Source organism: Aaosphaeria arxii (assembly GCF_010015735.1).
Source record: "Aaosphaeria arxii CBS 175.79 unplaced genomic scaffold BU24scaffold_2, whole genome shotgun sequence".
NCBI lineage: Eukaryota > Fungi > Ascomycota > Dothideomycetes > Pleosporales > Aaosphaeria > Aaosphaeria arxii.
Genome location: NW_022983475.1, coordinates 4028824 through 4042830, shown reverse-complemented (window position 1 = coordinate 4042830; position 14007 = coordinate 4028824). Strand labels below are relative to the sequence as shown.

The 14007-nt window shown below is 48.5% G+C and overlaps 6 protein-coding genes across 6 annotated transcripts; 3 read left to right on the top strand and 3 right to left on the bottom strand.

Annotated features, from left to right (window-relative positions):
• Positions 1 to 7: 7 nt before the first annotated feature.
• BU24DRAFT_419554 (U2 small nuclear ribonucleo protein B) lies at positions 8 to 1142 on the bottom strand. The gene is made up of 4 exons (XM_033527247.1): positions 1041 to 1142; positions 979 to 985; positions 593 to 896; positions 8 to 538 (listed from the first exon to the last, which is right to left on the bottom strand). The coding sequence occupies exons 1-4, from the start codon at positions 1106 to 1108 to the stop codon at positions 195 to 197; spliced, it is 723 nt and encodes a 240-aa protein (XP_033388287.1). The 5' UTR covers positions 1109 to 1142; the 3' UTR covers positions 8 to 194.
• A 184-nt stretch (positions 1143 to 1326) lies between these two features.
• Positions 1327 to 3293, top strand: BU24DRAFT_419552 (MFS general substrate transporter). Its single transcript, XM_033527246.1, has one exon. It carries the CDS (start codon positions 1656 to 1658, stop codon positions 3147 to 3149), a length of 1494 nt encoding a protein of 497 aa, XP_033388286.1. The 5' UTR covers positions 1327 to 1655; the 3' UTR covers positions 3150 to 3293.
• A 695-nt stretch (positions 3294 to 3988) lies between these two features.
• BU24DRAFT_439860 (endoribonuclease dcr-1) lies at positions 3989 to 8581 on the bottom strand (the record flags this gene model as incomplete). Its single annotated transcript, XM_033530335.1, has 3 exons — positions 3989 to 5195; positions 5241 to 5641; positions 5693 to 8581. The coding sequence occupies 3 exons, from the start codon at positions 8579 to 8581 to the stop codon at positions 3989 to 3991; spliced, it is 4497 nt and encodes a 1498-aa protein (XP_033388285.1).
• A 592-nt stretch (positions 8582 to 9173) lies between these two features.
• On the top strand, positions 9174 to 10558 carry BU24DRAFT_419551 (TAP42-like protein). The gene is made up of 3 exons (XM_033527245.1): positions 9174 to 9505; positions 9587 to 9869; positions 9924 to 10558. The coding sequence occupies exons 1-3, from the start codon at positions 9291 to 9293 to the stop codon at positions 10488 to 10490; spliced, it is 1065 nt and encodes a 354-aa protein (XP_033388284.1). The 5' UTR covers positions 9174 to 9290; the 3' UTR covers positions 10491 to 10558.
• BU24DRAFT_130032 (SGNH hydrolase) lies at positions 10544 to 12040 on the bottom strand. Its single transcript, XM_033521009.1, has 5 exons — positions 11644 to 12040; positions 11449 to 11581; positions 11364 to 11373; positions 10752 to 11304; positions 10544 to 10681 (listed from the first exon to the last, which is right to left on the bottom strand). Exons 1-5 carry the CDS (start codon positions 11665 to 11667, stop codon positions 10598 to 10600), a joined length of 804 nt encoding a protein of 267 aa, XP_033388283.1. The 5' UTR covers positions 11668 to 12040; the 3' UTR covers positions 10544 to 10597.
• On the top strand, positions 11918 to 13364 carry BU24DRAFT_419550 (uncharacterized protein). Its single transcript, XM_033527244.1, has one exon. It carries the CDS (start codon positions 12414 to 12416, stop codon positions 13038 to 13040), a length of 627 nt encoding a protein of 208 aa, XP_033388282.1. The 5' UTR covers positions 11918 to 12413; the 3' UTR covers positions 13041 to 13364.
• Positions 13365 to 14007: the final 643 nt, after the last annotated feature.

The window sequence follows — 14007 nt, the reverse complement described above, 5'->3', positions numbered from 1 at the left end:
TATCAAAGTGGGGTTGGTATTGCTACTACCAAAATGAGGATTATACTGTAGACTCTTAAATCCTAGCTGAGACCTTTGGTCTTTCTTCCTGGTACGTGATGATGCAGTCAAATCAAGGTTTCATCCCTGGGCCCCTGCATAGGCCTTTCTATGCCGCAGCGACCTCATACGCTGTGGTCTGCATTACTATGCGCCTACTGGCGTTGATAAGTGACCTTCATGATCTTGCCCTCCGCGCCAACAGGCTTGTTGGCCATAGCCTCCTTAGCCGTGATGGCAAATTGTTCATTCTCAAACTCTGCAAAACCGACAGCGCGGATCGCAACAAAACGGACTTCCTTAAAGCCCGGGAATGCCTCGAAGATAGCAGTAAGGTCGTCCGCGTCGACATCCTTGGGGATGTTTTGCAAGAACAGAACCTTGTTGGGGCGGACGTATTCGTCGGGGATAGCGGCGGCGCCTGTCTTGGGGATGCGAGGCTTGTCGGCGGGATGGGGGAGTTTCTTCGCTTTGCTGGCTTCTTCGGCGAGTTTTCGTTCTGCGGAGTCATTGTCAGTCAGGAACGAGGATTGCAGCTCACGGAGAAATGTACCCTTCAGAGTGAGACGCTCCCGCTTGTGCTGATCGAGCTGATCACTGGCTTTGCGCTCGATCGTCGCATCGCTATGCGTCTTCGCCATCTGCACCTTCATGCTCTTTCCGTACAGCTCGAATCCGGTCATCTCCTCAACTGCCTCGAGCGCAGACTTCTGGCTGTCAAAGACAATGAATGCCTGGCCCTTGCGCTTCACGCTTGTCTTCGCAATGATGTCGACGATTGTACCATAATGGGAAAAGATGGCCCTCAAAGCCTCTTTCAACGTCTCGACCTTCACGCGCTCCTCGAGATTGTTGACCTGAAATCATTAGTCCTGCTTCAGCTAGACGCCACGGGGTGCAATGTGAGCGCCAGCTGGGTTAGCTCTTTCACGAACGTACATATATACTATAGCAAGAAGTTAGCTGGTTGCGCAGAGAGACAAAAGAATGATGAACAGTACGTCTCAATTGGAACTGGGTATCTGGATGGATCGACTGGTCCTGAGACCACTCCCTCCATCTTGTCCATGGTGGGCGGCGAGTGTGGGGTTGTCAAGTGCAGCTGCTACGTCGTCGCGTTCGTTGAATGGACTTTTGGAGTCGGAAGTAGGTGAAGCTTAGTTCCGACAGCCTGGACTCACCTAATGCGTACTAGCGGTATACTGTCACACGTGATTTGTGCACCCATCACAACGTTTCGATAATACACAATGCCATGGTACCACCTCCATGATTAATGTCTCAGGAGTGAAATGTTGAGAATGCTACGGGAAGACCAAAAGCTATCATTGGTGCACATGTCATCAAAAATTGTTCAAAGCACAAGCCCAGTGCATCGCACCTGCTCTGTTCATTCTTAGTGAACTAAGGTACGGGGTAGACCCAACTTATTATTCAGCGTTCCAGCAACCTAGGACCTTTTTGCAACATTTTGATACAATACTTAACGACCTACGCTGCCACAACCTGGCCAGTTCCAATTCTCAACATGGTCTAAAAGTTCAACTCATTGCCCTTGACCTTGTGATTGCGTACCCTCCAACACGAAAGAGAGAAACTCGGGCACTCGCAAAAATATGACGGATCAACAATCGTCTTCGGACGTTGCATCTAACGGCAGCTTACTACACAGCACGGATTCCTGTCATTCGAATGCTCCAATTGGTCTGAAATGGCGATCAAATACTCTGTTCATCTGCCTGACAGTGGGCATCGGAGCATTTACAGACATGTTCCTTTATGGTCTCATCGTACCGGTACTCCCGTTCATGCTCCAGGACCGTGTCAAACTCCCCGAGTCTGAGATTCAAACAACGATATCTAATCTGTTAGCGATCTATGCGGCAGCATCATGTGTAGCATCACCTCTTGCTGGTGTTATGGCAGATCGATTTGCTTCCTCTCGGCAATTCCCTTTCCTGATCGGTCTGATCTTGCTGCTGGCATCCACTGTTCTTCTTGCCTTGGGGAGTTCCATTCCGGTACTGGCCCTTGCACGAGCTCTTCAAGGTGCATCAGGTGGATTCGTTTGGACGATCGGTTTGGCACTACTCATTGAGACAGTCGGACAGGAGAATCTTGGAAAGGCGCTTGGAACAGTCTTCAGCTTCTGTTCGGTGGCGGGACTTTTTGCGCCATTGGTCGGTGGCATCCTCTATGCGAAATCTGGATATTTTGGTGTTTTTGGTCTCGGGATCGCTTTCATCGCCATCGATTTCTTCATGCGGATCTTCATGATCGAGAAGAAGCAGGCAGAAAAATATATCACTCCCTGTGATTCATACACTGGTTCATCAGACGTTATCGCCGACGAGAACACGCCTCTCCTAGCAAGCTCATCTACCCCTGATTGCAATAGTAAATACCGCCTTCCAGAACCAGCGTCTCGGATCACGAAGGAATTTCCCATCCTGTTGCTCCTCCATTATCCAGCCCTAGTCACCGCCTTCTTCATTGGTCTCATCCAGGCGTTATTGCTAGGCGCATACGACGCAACCGTCCCACTCGTCGCTTCTTCCTTCTACGGATTCGACAGCCTCAAGGTTGGCCTACTCTTCCTGCCACTAGGTGGGTCGGACTTTTTCCTCGGACCCGTCTTCGGGTGGTGTGTGGATCGCTGGGGCACTAGGATCATCGCAGTGATCGGTTTCACCTTTCTCATCCCCGCGCTTGCCCTCCTCCGACTCACCGAAGTCGTAACGGAGATCGATCTCGGCCGCCAAATTGCCATGTATGCGAGCTTGCTCGCACTCAACGGCATTGGACTCGCCATGATCGGCCCCGTCTCAATGGTCGAGTCCGGCAACATCATTGACAAGTACTACAAGGCGAATACGGAGCTTTTTGGCGGGCGAGCACCATACGCACAACTTTATGGTATCAGCAGCATGATGTGGTGTCTAGGCTTAACCGTGGGCCCGCTCATGGCTGGCGCACTAAAGGAAAAGATTGGGTACGGAAACATGAACGCTGTCCTTGCAGGAATCTGCGGGTTCACAGCGATTCTCTCAGGTATCTTTCTGCGAGGTAGAGGGAAGGCGAAGCGCGCAGCTATTGAGGATGACTACTAGACGTGGCATCTTCGTTGTTGACCAAAATGCTTGACAGGCGTTTGTCGTTCATGTTGGCGCGCCACAGCTATCATCGATTCTTCCACACCACTCCAAAAATTATTATACCCTTACTATGCTATCAGTTACCAATCAGTACTAATCACTCAATTCTCTCCCAATACCTACACGTTGAAACAAAACACAAGTGAAGAATTTTGACTAATTACGTCCGCCGCCTTTCCTCCGCCCTTCCACTCTCTCCCAACCCCAACATCAGCAACCCTTGCATCCCCCCCCCCCCCCATCTCCCATATTCACATTACTCTTTCATCAAGTACAAATAATCAAATATTCATACCACATCTCAAGGAAAGTAGCAAATACCAATAAGCAACATTATATGCCAACTTCAAATTACCCCCTGTGGGGTGAGTGCGTTGCCCGGTCATTAATTTGGCCCCTGTCCTTTTTGCTTGGACTTGAAGGGCGGTGCTTAGGGGAAGGGGGTTCGAGTACAGTTTGTGGATGCTTTTTGGATTCTTTTTTTGCATGCGAGAGTAATGGCATTCAGAACTTTTGGTTATGGTGAGGATAGATTTATTTGTTAGGCGCATTTAGTGGCAGTGGGGTGAATGTCATGTCACAAGTTGTTTGAAGGACATTTGATGTCATGTCATTATCATGTCTACGTAAAATCCATCCCAATCTCTTGTCCGAGACACATTGTCATAATGTGCTCGAAGTTCCAGCATGGTATAGTCCCTTGGCCCGCTTGACTGCAAAGTTCGTCGAGGTAATGTCCATCCGACCCCTGATGGCGAACTCGACGTCTGCACTTGAACATTCATCTCATATGCTTATTCACCATTCTTGTCGGCCTTGTTTATCTCCAAGTCTCCCATTCCATTCGTGATGTCATTTTCCCGATTGACATTACAGTCACACCCATATTTCTGGCGGAACTCGAAAGGCGGTAGTCCCTCCAGTGCCTCTAATGCTTTCTTGCATGCCCTAGGTTTCGCATATCGCGTGCTGTCACCCTGCGAATCGAAATAGACATTGTAGTGAATGAGAACCATACAAATGACCCTTCTCGTGCTGCCAGGCGTGCCACTCTCTATGTCACGACTTCCGACCAGCATCTCGCTGCAGCCGAAGTTCTCTTGGAACAGTCTGACAAGCCGGTTGAACGGCTGGTTACCTGCGAAGTCGTCGTAAAGTGACATGTTGGTGAAGTACTTTTTGAGGTGGAGGTCGTAGAAATTCTGCACGACGGAGAAGTCGAAGGCTGAATCGACGAACATTGCACCAACGTACGCTTCGACGATGTCGGCGAGACACTTGGGTGGATTGGAGACGACGGTCCAATAAGACCAGTAATCATCTTTGCCACGGGCCTCCTGTTCCACGCGATGCAGCTCCTCGACATACTCTTGGATCTGGTATGTAAGGCCAGAATGATTGTGGCGAATATACTTATACCACCCCAATTGAACACAGACTGCACCGAGAAACATGTTCGATACCATAGGCATTTTGTGTTCGGTAAGCCACTGTGGACCTCTGTCTGGGAACCGGTAAAAGATATCCATGATGAATACCTGATCGAGGAGAGAGTCCCCAAGGAATTCAAGGCGCTGGTAATTCGGGATCTTCTCCCAAATATATGCTTGGGAAGGGTGAATGAATGCAGATCGAAGGAGCCGAGGATGAATGAAATGATATGGGTTTGTCTTCTCAACCTTTGCAGCAAGGTCAATCTGGGATGCTGTTGCTTCGGCTGTCTGATACTTTGGCTTTACGTATGCCGAGTAGTAGTCGGAGAAAGTCGCCATCTGATGATCCTCGCTATCGACGAGCAGCTTGACAGCTCGCACGGCCTGATTCCACTTTGAATAATCCCAATGGCCATTCCTATTATCTTCTATGAAGGCAGCACCAATGAGCGCCTCACAAACATCGGCGATTGATTTGTCACCTAAAGCGTGCTTGATCTCTTGCGGTCCATTTCGATTGGCGCCTTTGCCCCAGATCAACTTGAGCCCTTCCGGATACCAAGTTCGCCTACTTCATTAGTTGTAATTCTTGGAAACGAAAAATCCTGCTTACCGTGAAAATGCCATTGTGCGAACATATTCATACAGCTTGTAATATAAAGCTGTCCTTAGAAGGTTACTGTTGGTAAGCATACGTTTGCGGCGTTCGTGAAGGTCTCCTTCATTCTCAAATGGCTCCAAGACGAATGTTGATATTGTCGTCACCATCTTCAGGAAACAATCCCCCATAAACTCAAGTCTTTCGTAGTTAGGCCCCATGCCACTCTTAAAGTTAGGCGTGTCGTCACCTTCTTCATCGGTGATGTCAGAATCCTTCGTCACGGCTTCTAGAGCAAGGGCCGGGCTAACACGAAGACCTAGCAGGTGGCAGGCATCAAGTGCGGTTAGATAAGCTTCAAAGCGATGAATGATCGCGGGGAAGATGTAGCACATAGCCACGAATTTGGTTGATAACTATGCTCTGTCAGTTCGATAGAATTAGACCATAGTCGAACAATCACTCACTGTGGATATCAACATTGGCTGCGGGCAAACGTAAGCAGTTGCTTTCGTCTTCACATCTGCTTCATCGTCTTCTACGGTTGCAAGAAGGTTTCGACGGAAAGGGATTTTCTCCACTTCTACTACCGGCTGTGACAGATCCATTTGCGACATGTGTGCTGCCCGATTCTTCCTCCAAAGACTGACCGAATAGTCAAGAATGCTATCTGTCCACTTGTGGGACGGCGCAAAGTCAGGTACAGGATCAAGTGCTTTTGCACCTGGGCGCACGGCCACTGAGTAGAAACGTCGTCCACCATCATGCGGATCGACGAAATACCGGTCTTTCAGGAAATCATGAGCCATATCAGATGTCCAGAGGTATCGTTCATTTTGATTGATCTCAGTGATTTGTTCCCAGTCAATGAGATCTCTCGGATTAGATGAGGATGCAGATGCAGACGCATTAGTATGAAGAGGAACAAGCCAGTAGGACATTTTGGAGATATCATTCTCGAACTTCTTCGCGAATATGTGGAAATAAATCTGTAACGTAACTGTGTTGAAGAGTTGTGTCGTTTCTGCATTGGTGGCCAAAGGTGTTCGCAATGGTGTAGAGAGCACTTGAATAGCCTTGCCATTGGTAAGATAGATCGGAAATGCGGGAAACTGAGGCAGTGTTTGTCTGGTGAGTAGTCCGAGAGGTTGGTGTGGCCGTTCCAGTCCCGCGCTGACATCGATTACTGTCATGTACAAGAGCTCTGGAACCGACCCGTAGCCAAGGTCCCAGAACTCAGGTTTGACTCGCATTTTGTACATGTCCTTCTTCTTGGAATCGACTGCTGTTATTGTGTTCTTTGCTGACACTTGCTTTGTGTATGTCGGTAACAGGTTATCGTTGAGATAACCCTTCCGAAGCAATTCAAGACACATCTCATAAGCTGCTGAGCACCTCGCAACAGCTTTCTTTCGCTGGAGTACACCCCGCATCGATATGCAGGGAGAGCATTCTGGAAGGATAACCTCACATAAATATCCATCCGGCTGGCGATCAACCACGTAATTCGGCTGTAGACAGATCTCTTCGCTCTGGTTAGTGGGCAGGCTTGCTACGAAATGGGCAAGGATAGATAAACTAGATCTGAAAGTTAATTTGGCGCCTGAGGATGGAATGATATGGGTAGGGAATTTTTCGTCAGCAATAAAGAGCTGATCCATATCATCATCAACCTCGTCAATGATACGATCCTTGGGCAGACTATTGCAGAAGTCTCGCATGATACGTTCTGCTTGCTTGGCACGGCGAACCAATGCGACATGATTCGGATTCCCAGCCTCTACCATATGTAGGTACTTTGAGTTTCTGTGTCGCGCGCGGCCCCGAGATTGGACATAAGAAATCATCGTTCGGTATAAGTCGAACCGCACTACGAGGTTGCATTGAGGAATATCGAGGCCCTCTTCCGCAACTTTCGTAGCGAAGAGGCAATTTGTATCTCCACGTCGAAATTTAGCTAGAGTGAGAAACTGGGTCCTCAGCGAAGTTCGTTGGTCCCCAATACTTGAATTGTTTCCAATGAGAATATCGCAGTGCAGGTTTGGTCCGCTGATTTGCTGGAATATAAGATTGAGGAGTCGTGCGGTATAGCGCCTCTCGACGAAGACGATACACCGAGCATCACCAGTTCTCTCATAGTAAAGCTCGAGCCAATCTTGGTGTAACAAAAGGACCTTCGAGCTGAGGTCTGGTACAGATAGCGAAGGTGAACCGAAATCATGTTTAGCTACGAATTCAGCCGCTTCTCTGAGTTGACTGATCTCTTTATCCAGTTCCGCGATGGTGGTCTTATTCTTCTTGTTGAAGGTACGCTCTTGTCGAATCTCTGTCTTCTTGGCCTCTTCTTCAGAAAATGCGAATGACCAATAGATATCGGAGGCCCATCGACCCAGCTCAGAGCCGTAGAGTTTTGAATCATTAAACAGTTTCCCAAATGGCTTGAGGTCCCCATAACGAGCTTTCAACTCCTGGAAGAATGGTGTTTCCACATAATTTTCCAGTTGAGAATATTGACCCACATGCTCAACGGGTTTGGTGATGTTGTTTTGCAGAAGGGTCAGGTCGGATGCGGTTGCAATCTTGCAATAGAGCAGTGTCTCTAAACTCTGGATTGCTTCCTTAATGTCAGTATTGGCATCTACGGGGGATGCTGTCATCCCGAATATTCTCGGCCGTTTTGAAAGTACTGGCTCGCAAACGTAATAGTCTTTCATAATCCTTGCATATGGGTGGTTGTTCTTCGCGTGATGCGCCTCGTCGAAGATCAGGAGACTCGTTTGGCTCATTTTCACAAAAGAGTGCATCATGCAATCTAAGAGCACTTGCGCCGTGCATACGATGACCATGTTTCCGGCGAACAGCTTGTCCCATGTCGACTTTTGCCAGAGCATTGCGCCCATAGCACCACATATACCCTCGACGTTCTGGTCTAGCCCGCATTTGAGGACATTTGCCTGCTGGAACACGAGATTGACAGAATCTACCAGGAAGAAGGCTGTCTTGGGAGGTAGGCCGGCCGCCCTACGTTCTAATTCCTGATCAAGGGTATGGCGCAAAAGCATTGTAGCTATGTGGGTTTTCCCTGAGCCTGTGTCCAGCACAGCTATGATGTTTTCTTCTTTGGCTTTTTGGAAGAGCTCTGTCTGGTAGTCGCGTGGACTGTGAATTTTTGTGCCAGAGTCATCCTTGGCAAGCAGGGCTTTGACCGATAATTGAGTGTCATCAGTCTTTCGAAGTGCCTCCTGTCTATCTTCTTCGGTGACTTCCCCCCCCTTCTGAGCGGCGAACGCCTTGAATATGGCATGTTGCACCCTTCGCTTCTCGTCGGTGGATGAGGGAATATGAGTATGTGTCATATCTGCATCCGCACCTCCAACTGACGCATCTGGCTCCCCATTCTCCTGGTCGTTTCCCTCTTCATCATCCGTGGAATCAGAGTAATCCGATTGGGCCTCGTCGATGTTATCACTCCAATTCATGATTGGCTCAGTAAGTAGGATATAACAATACGTTGCCCGGTGAGGAAGATGATCCTCGGATAAAACCCACAAATAAAATCAAGCGTCAATCAACTGATGGTTAGAGCTTTCACCGAGTGATAACTTGTGGGAGTGAGAGGAAATGGTCTATCACAGGATGGAGATAGTTGGTTTGGCGAAGTATACTCAGTTTCACTTTGTTTGCGCGGGGCAAGCGTGCCGGCCGCGCTCAGGCCGACCTGCGCAAACGAGAGGGGATCCAGTGGCCGCAATGGGTGCAGCCATCTCGCAGTCTTACAATCGCCCTCCCATGACAGTAGTGAAATGGTGAAGCCATTTTTGCTGTATAATATGCTTGATTGAAAATGCAAGTGAAGCTGAATCACACGTCGTTGGTTTGCCACCCTGAAACTTGTGTAGTGTCACGAATCACGATGTATACATGCGCCACCTCTCGGCTAATTCTTGCGCTAAACGCGTGTTCACATGAGCGTAATGGACGGAGGCGTGGGATATCCATCTCCCTTGTCAACCTTTCATCTTCGTCTCTTTCCATCGATCAACTTCTCATCCCGATTCTTCCAACATGTCAGAAAAGCCCAGGAGCATACGAGCGCTGTTTCTAGAAGCCGAGCACTCGCGCAAAGATCTCTCCAACAGTTACGATTCGAACAGTTCATCCTTCCAGGAAAAGCTTCGCAACACCATTGCCACCTACGAGGAATGTCTTCAGCTTTCCGAACAGGCCTCACTTTTCAGTCCGAACGAGACGCTCGATGACATCTCATCTACCGATTTACAGTAAGTCCGGACAAGGGTTTCCGCCTGGTACCCCACCAGCCCCGCGCAAATCAAGTCCCATGTCTCACAATAAAAATATAGGTATATGGCTGTATCTTACCATATAGCCGATCTCAAACAGAAGATCACCGGAGATGTAGCTTCAAGAAAAGAGAATATACTCCAGGCACGGGGTCTCTACGAGCGATTCCTCAAGCTTCTGGACTCATATGATATTCTTGGCAAAAGCGACGCCCGACTTCTCGAAACTTATCTTGACGATAGGAACTCCTTCTCCACAGCAAGCACCAAAGATGCTTCCGCTAGAAGAGATGCGAAAATCGCCAGATTCCGCGAGGAAAAAGAACTGAAGAAAAAGCTAGAGGTATGTCCGCTTGGCCACCGTCTGAATGAATGAATGCTTATATAATCCACACAGTACCTACAGCAGAACCCAAAGCTTGCAGAAAGTGACGAGCAAGTCGTGAGGGAGCTGAACCTGACGAACTTAGCATTCATGGTTTTCCAAACTTTCCAATCTCTGGAATCCATCGGACAAGAGCTGCACATTATTTCCCTGGCCCCACCTGCACCGCCACCATCTCAAGGACCTGCACAAGACTCTCGAGAGGATGGTAGGGTTAGTGACGGTTATTCTGAGCGACTCGACGGTCATAAGCCCGGTTTGAGATATACTGGACCTATTCTTAGCAGGGATGGAAAGCCTATGAGACCGTTTACACTACTCGACAACCGCTCCAGACTTCAACAGGGCGTGTTCAGACCCGACCACAGTCTGCCTACGATGACCATCGACGAGTACCTCGAGGAGGAGAAGCGAAGAGGTGGAATCATTGAAGGCGGGGGTGAGCAATCAGGCATCCGACCAGAACCTGACGAGGATGACCTCGTGAAGGCGGACGAGGAAACGATGAAAGCACGTGCATGGGACGAGTTCAAGGAAGATAACCCCAAGGGCTCAGGAAACACGATCAATCGTGGATAGACATTTTTATAGACGAAAGAAAATCTAAGATACCCCCTCACAATTCTTCATCTCATTCGGGTCACCCAGGGAATCTCAAGGTATACCGCTCGATAGACGCACCGTGATCAGGCTCCTACGGCGTCAGGTGCCAGCTCCGGCCATTTCTCTGAGATCAGATCAAGAAGACCATTTGACAGGAGATCATATGCCTGACCCAACGTTAGCACCATATAACTCAACAAACCCACAGCCCAAGAATACTTCAACGTGCATACGTACCCGACCGTCGAAATGCAATCCATCCGTGAAATACCCTTTCTCGAACGCCTTCGCCGTCTTCAATCCTGAACCGGGCGACTTATCCTCATGGTAAGCGTCCTCATCGCCCAAGATCCCCTGATCCTTCAGCGCCGAATCGCACAGCAACTTCCACAAGTTCACCGCAGCAACCCTCCCCGTCTCATCCCCATACTCCTTGGCAATCTCCATGATCTTCTCCGCATACGTCTTCTTCGACATGTACGTCTTCCACTTCATCGTCTCCTTGTACCACTCCATGTCCTGGGTCTGTGGAGGGTTGGGGATGTTGATTGGCGGTGGCGTGATCAGCACGATCTTCGTATCCGGCATGTTGTCTTGGGTCAAGATGGTCTCCACGAAGTAGCGCATGTTCTCTTCGTATCTTTTGAGGGGCACATAGGGTCCTGATGGGAGAATGGCTGCGTCGTTTGCGCCGACGAAGATGGTGAACAGCAACGTGCGTGGTGCGGATGGCTCTACAGAGCGCTCAATGATGCGCTTGAAGTTGGGGATCAGCATCGTGGATGTGTAGCTTGTTTTGTTAGGAAACGGTCCCAGGACACAAACAAAGTCGGGAAGATTTGTGTTTACCCAGCTTCACCTAGGTTCATTTATTAGTCTCTCGATCAAGGTATTCTGAGAAGGGGCAATCATATTGCCGACTAGATAAACATACCTTCGTTCAAGACCTCAGCCTTGTCGTGGTACTTTTGCGTGAGCACCCATCCGAATCCACGGTTGTCCTCTTCGAATGCCCATTGTGTGAGCGAAGCCCCGAAAAGAATGATTTTGGGCAACTTGTTGTTATTCTATATGGGGTTTGCATACCGTCAAATGACCATTCTGTTAGGGAATCTCCGAAGAGTATTACCTTTGGTGGTGCAGCCCCACTCATGGCTGTTCCGCGCTTATGTGGTGTAAGGAACCTTAGTTTGGAGAAATTCGAGGTGGTTTTGGAGGAGGATTCTACTTTTCGACACTTTCAAATGATAGTAGAAAATGGAGAGTTGGAACAGAAAGTTAGAAGAAAGCAAATATAAAACTTTAAGTCGATGTGACTGTGGCACGTAAATGGTAGCCTAGTCCCCCTGTGCGACGTGCAGTCGTGGACAGGGCGCTAAACTGACCTTGACATCCCCGGGCATCTCAACAGTAGACACCATTGACACCCAAACAAACAAAGACCTAGCAGACAAAAAATAATTGAGCGAAATCTACTCTTACACAGAGACTTTCCTAGGTTCAGGCGGCAATAGACAGTGCGAATTGCCCCGTGACGAAATTACTCAGCTTGAACACAACACAGTGTATCTCACTTAACTACTGGACGATTTGTCTTCTCTAGCAGGTGCGAGCAACATCATCTTGGTTAGATATAAGGCAATCTCGGACAGCAGCCTCGATAAATGTTCGCCTATTGCTGCTCTTTTTGTTTCAACAATCCTGTCGGGATCGACCATACCGAGGCACTTTAAGCGCCGGGGCTCATTTTGGGTGCAAGATTCTACGCTCCCGCTTGCCAATCTATATTTCATACAACTCCAACGTTGCAACAATCGACTCGGTCATTGGGAAAGCCATTGATCTGATCCACCCTGCTAAGCTTCGTTGCACATCTCAGGCTCCATATCTGACCCAGACATGGCTGAACGAAACAGCAATGTGCAACTGCTTGCAGTCTCCGCCGATTGGGGCGATGTCGAAGACAGCGAGTACCGCTTCCTCGTCGATGGCAAGGACGTAAAGTACGTTACAACAGCACCAGGAATCTTTCCAAAAGATGATCGGACATTTGCACCGATCCTCATTCCCCTGTTACCACAATTCCCGCCCGGCGATTGGAACGAAGGCCATGTAACCAAGAACGACATCACTGGTGAACTTGAATTCGCCAGAGCCACCACCGCCATCCTCCCCGGCGTGGAAAACAACTGGCACCCAGTAAAAGTCGGCCACTTGGAACTCGTCAAGCTCGAGCGCTTTCATCAGAACATTGACAAGGTCACCCACCCCCGATTTTCCCATCCTGTGGTTGTCAAGTTTGCAGAGTTCCCCTGGAAAATACCGCAGATAGAGCTTGAGACTACGGCTTACCAACATATCGATGGTTCCGGCATTGGTCCCAATTTTCCTGGGACATGTCACCGAGGCGGGCAGGACAATCGGCTTTTTGATAGACTCCGTGGAGGGTTCACGCACCGCTGCGGGGAAAGAAGACCTAGCTGGCTGTCAACGTATTCTGGTAAAACTGCATGGACTGGGCTTTAAACATGGGGATATCAATAAGCATAATTTTCTGGTGGGAAACGAGGGCGTGCTGATGATTGACTTCGAGACGACGAAGAAGTGTGAAGTGAAAGAGGAGCTGGATGAGGAGTATAGCAGGCTTGAGGAATCGCTGATGGATCCTTCGTATCGAGGCATCGGTCCGAGTACAATCGGTACTTCACCATGAAACCTAATTGCTGTCTTAATTGTGCGTGTTTCTACTCCAGAAAGCAGTACTTGGAGCTTGAAGTTTCCAGACCATGTACACAGTATACTGATCCAATCGAATCAAACTACACATTGTCAAATTAAAATGACTACCTAACACATGTAACTTAAGTCTTCCATCAAAACAACATCCTCCTCGATGGAGAATCTTGTGATTCTAAGCACAAGTCGCAATAGATCGGCATCAGAACACAGGATTTGCAAATTTGTGATACTTCCAACTCATGTCGTAGCCAAATAGATAATTGAACAAAGGTCTAACGCAGCGTTTTGTTCGGTCTATTTCTTTGTCTGCGATCACTCTTGGGGTGTACAATATAGTTTTCAGGATTTTTAAGCGTTAGAATCTAGCAAAGGGGTATGTTATTGTACAGGTGGTTTCTCGTTGGTCAGAAGAGTCTCTAAATATAGAAGTAGCGGAGTGGTGTATGAATAGGTCTGCAGGTAGGATACTTCGAGGATTTAATGGAACTCAGAGGCTAGGTGGGGTGAGGACTTTACTGTAGGGGCAGTAGTCTTGTAAATTACATGTAGTACTATATAGAGAGATAGAATGCTACGAGTAGTGACATCGATACCGCCATCAACGATCTGTTGTTACGAATAGTCTTCCGCTGAACTGGCAAAGGATGATTGAAGACGAAAGATGGAGTACAGGCATAGCCCGAGGATAGTGAGACATTCCCGCCTACGCCATGTGAATTACAGATGGAGATGTCTTGGGAATGAATTCAATTAA

Excerpts from the sequence above, each read along its gene's own strand:
- BU24DRAFT_419552 (XM_033527246.1), top strand. The coding sequence starts at position 1,656 with ATGACGGATCAACAATCGTCTTCGGACGTTGCATCTAACGGCAGCTTA.
- BU24DRAFT_419551 (XM_033527245.1), top strand. The coding sequence starts at position 9,291 with ATGTCAGAAAAGCCCAGGAGCATACGAGCGCTGTTTCTAGAAGCCGAG. Across the intron at positions 9,506-9,586 it reads ATCTCATCTACCGATTTACA|GTATATGGCTGTATCTTACC; the intron begins GTAAGTCCGGAC and ends ATAAAAATATAG. Across the intron at positions 9,870-9,923 it reads AACTGAAGAAAAAGCTAGAG|TACCTACAGCAGAACCCAAA; the intron begins GTATGTCCGCTT and ends TAATCCACACAG.
- BU24DRAFT_419554 (XM_033527247.1), bottom strand. The coding sequence starts at position 1,108 with ATGGACAAGATGGAGGGAGTGGTCTCAGGACCAGTCGATCCATCCAGA. Across the intron at positions 539-592 it reads GGAGCGTCTCACTCTGAAGG|AACGAAAACTCGCCGAAGAA; the intron begins GTACATTTCTCC and ends ATGACTCCGCAG.
- BU24DRAFT_419550 (XM_033527244.1), top strand. The coding sequence starts at position 12,414 with ATGGCTGAACGAAACAGCAATGTGCAACTGCTTGCAGTCTCCGCCGAT.
- BU24DRAFT_130032 (XM_033521009.1), bottom strand. The coding sequence starts at position 11,667 with ATGAGTGGGGCTGCACCACCAAAG. Across the intron at positions 11,582-11,643 it reads GTGGGGCTGCACCACCAAAG|AATAACAACAAGTTGCCCAA; the intron begins GTAATACTCTTC and ends AACCCCATATAG. Across the intron at positions 10,682-10,751 it reads GATTGCATTTCGACGGTCGG|GCATATGATCTCCTGTCAAA; the intron begins GTACGTATGCAC and ends ACGTTGGGTCAG.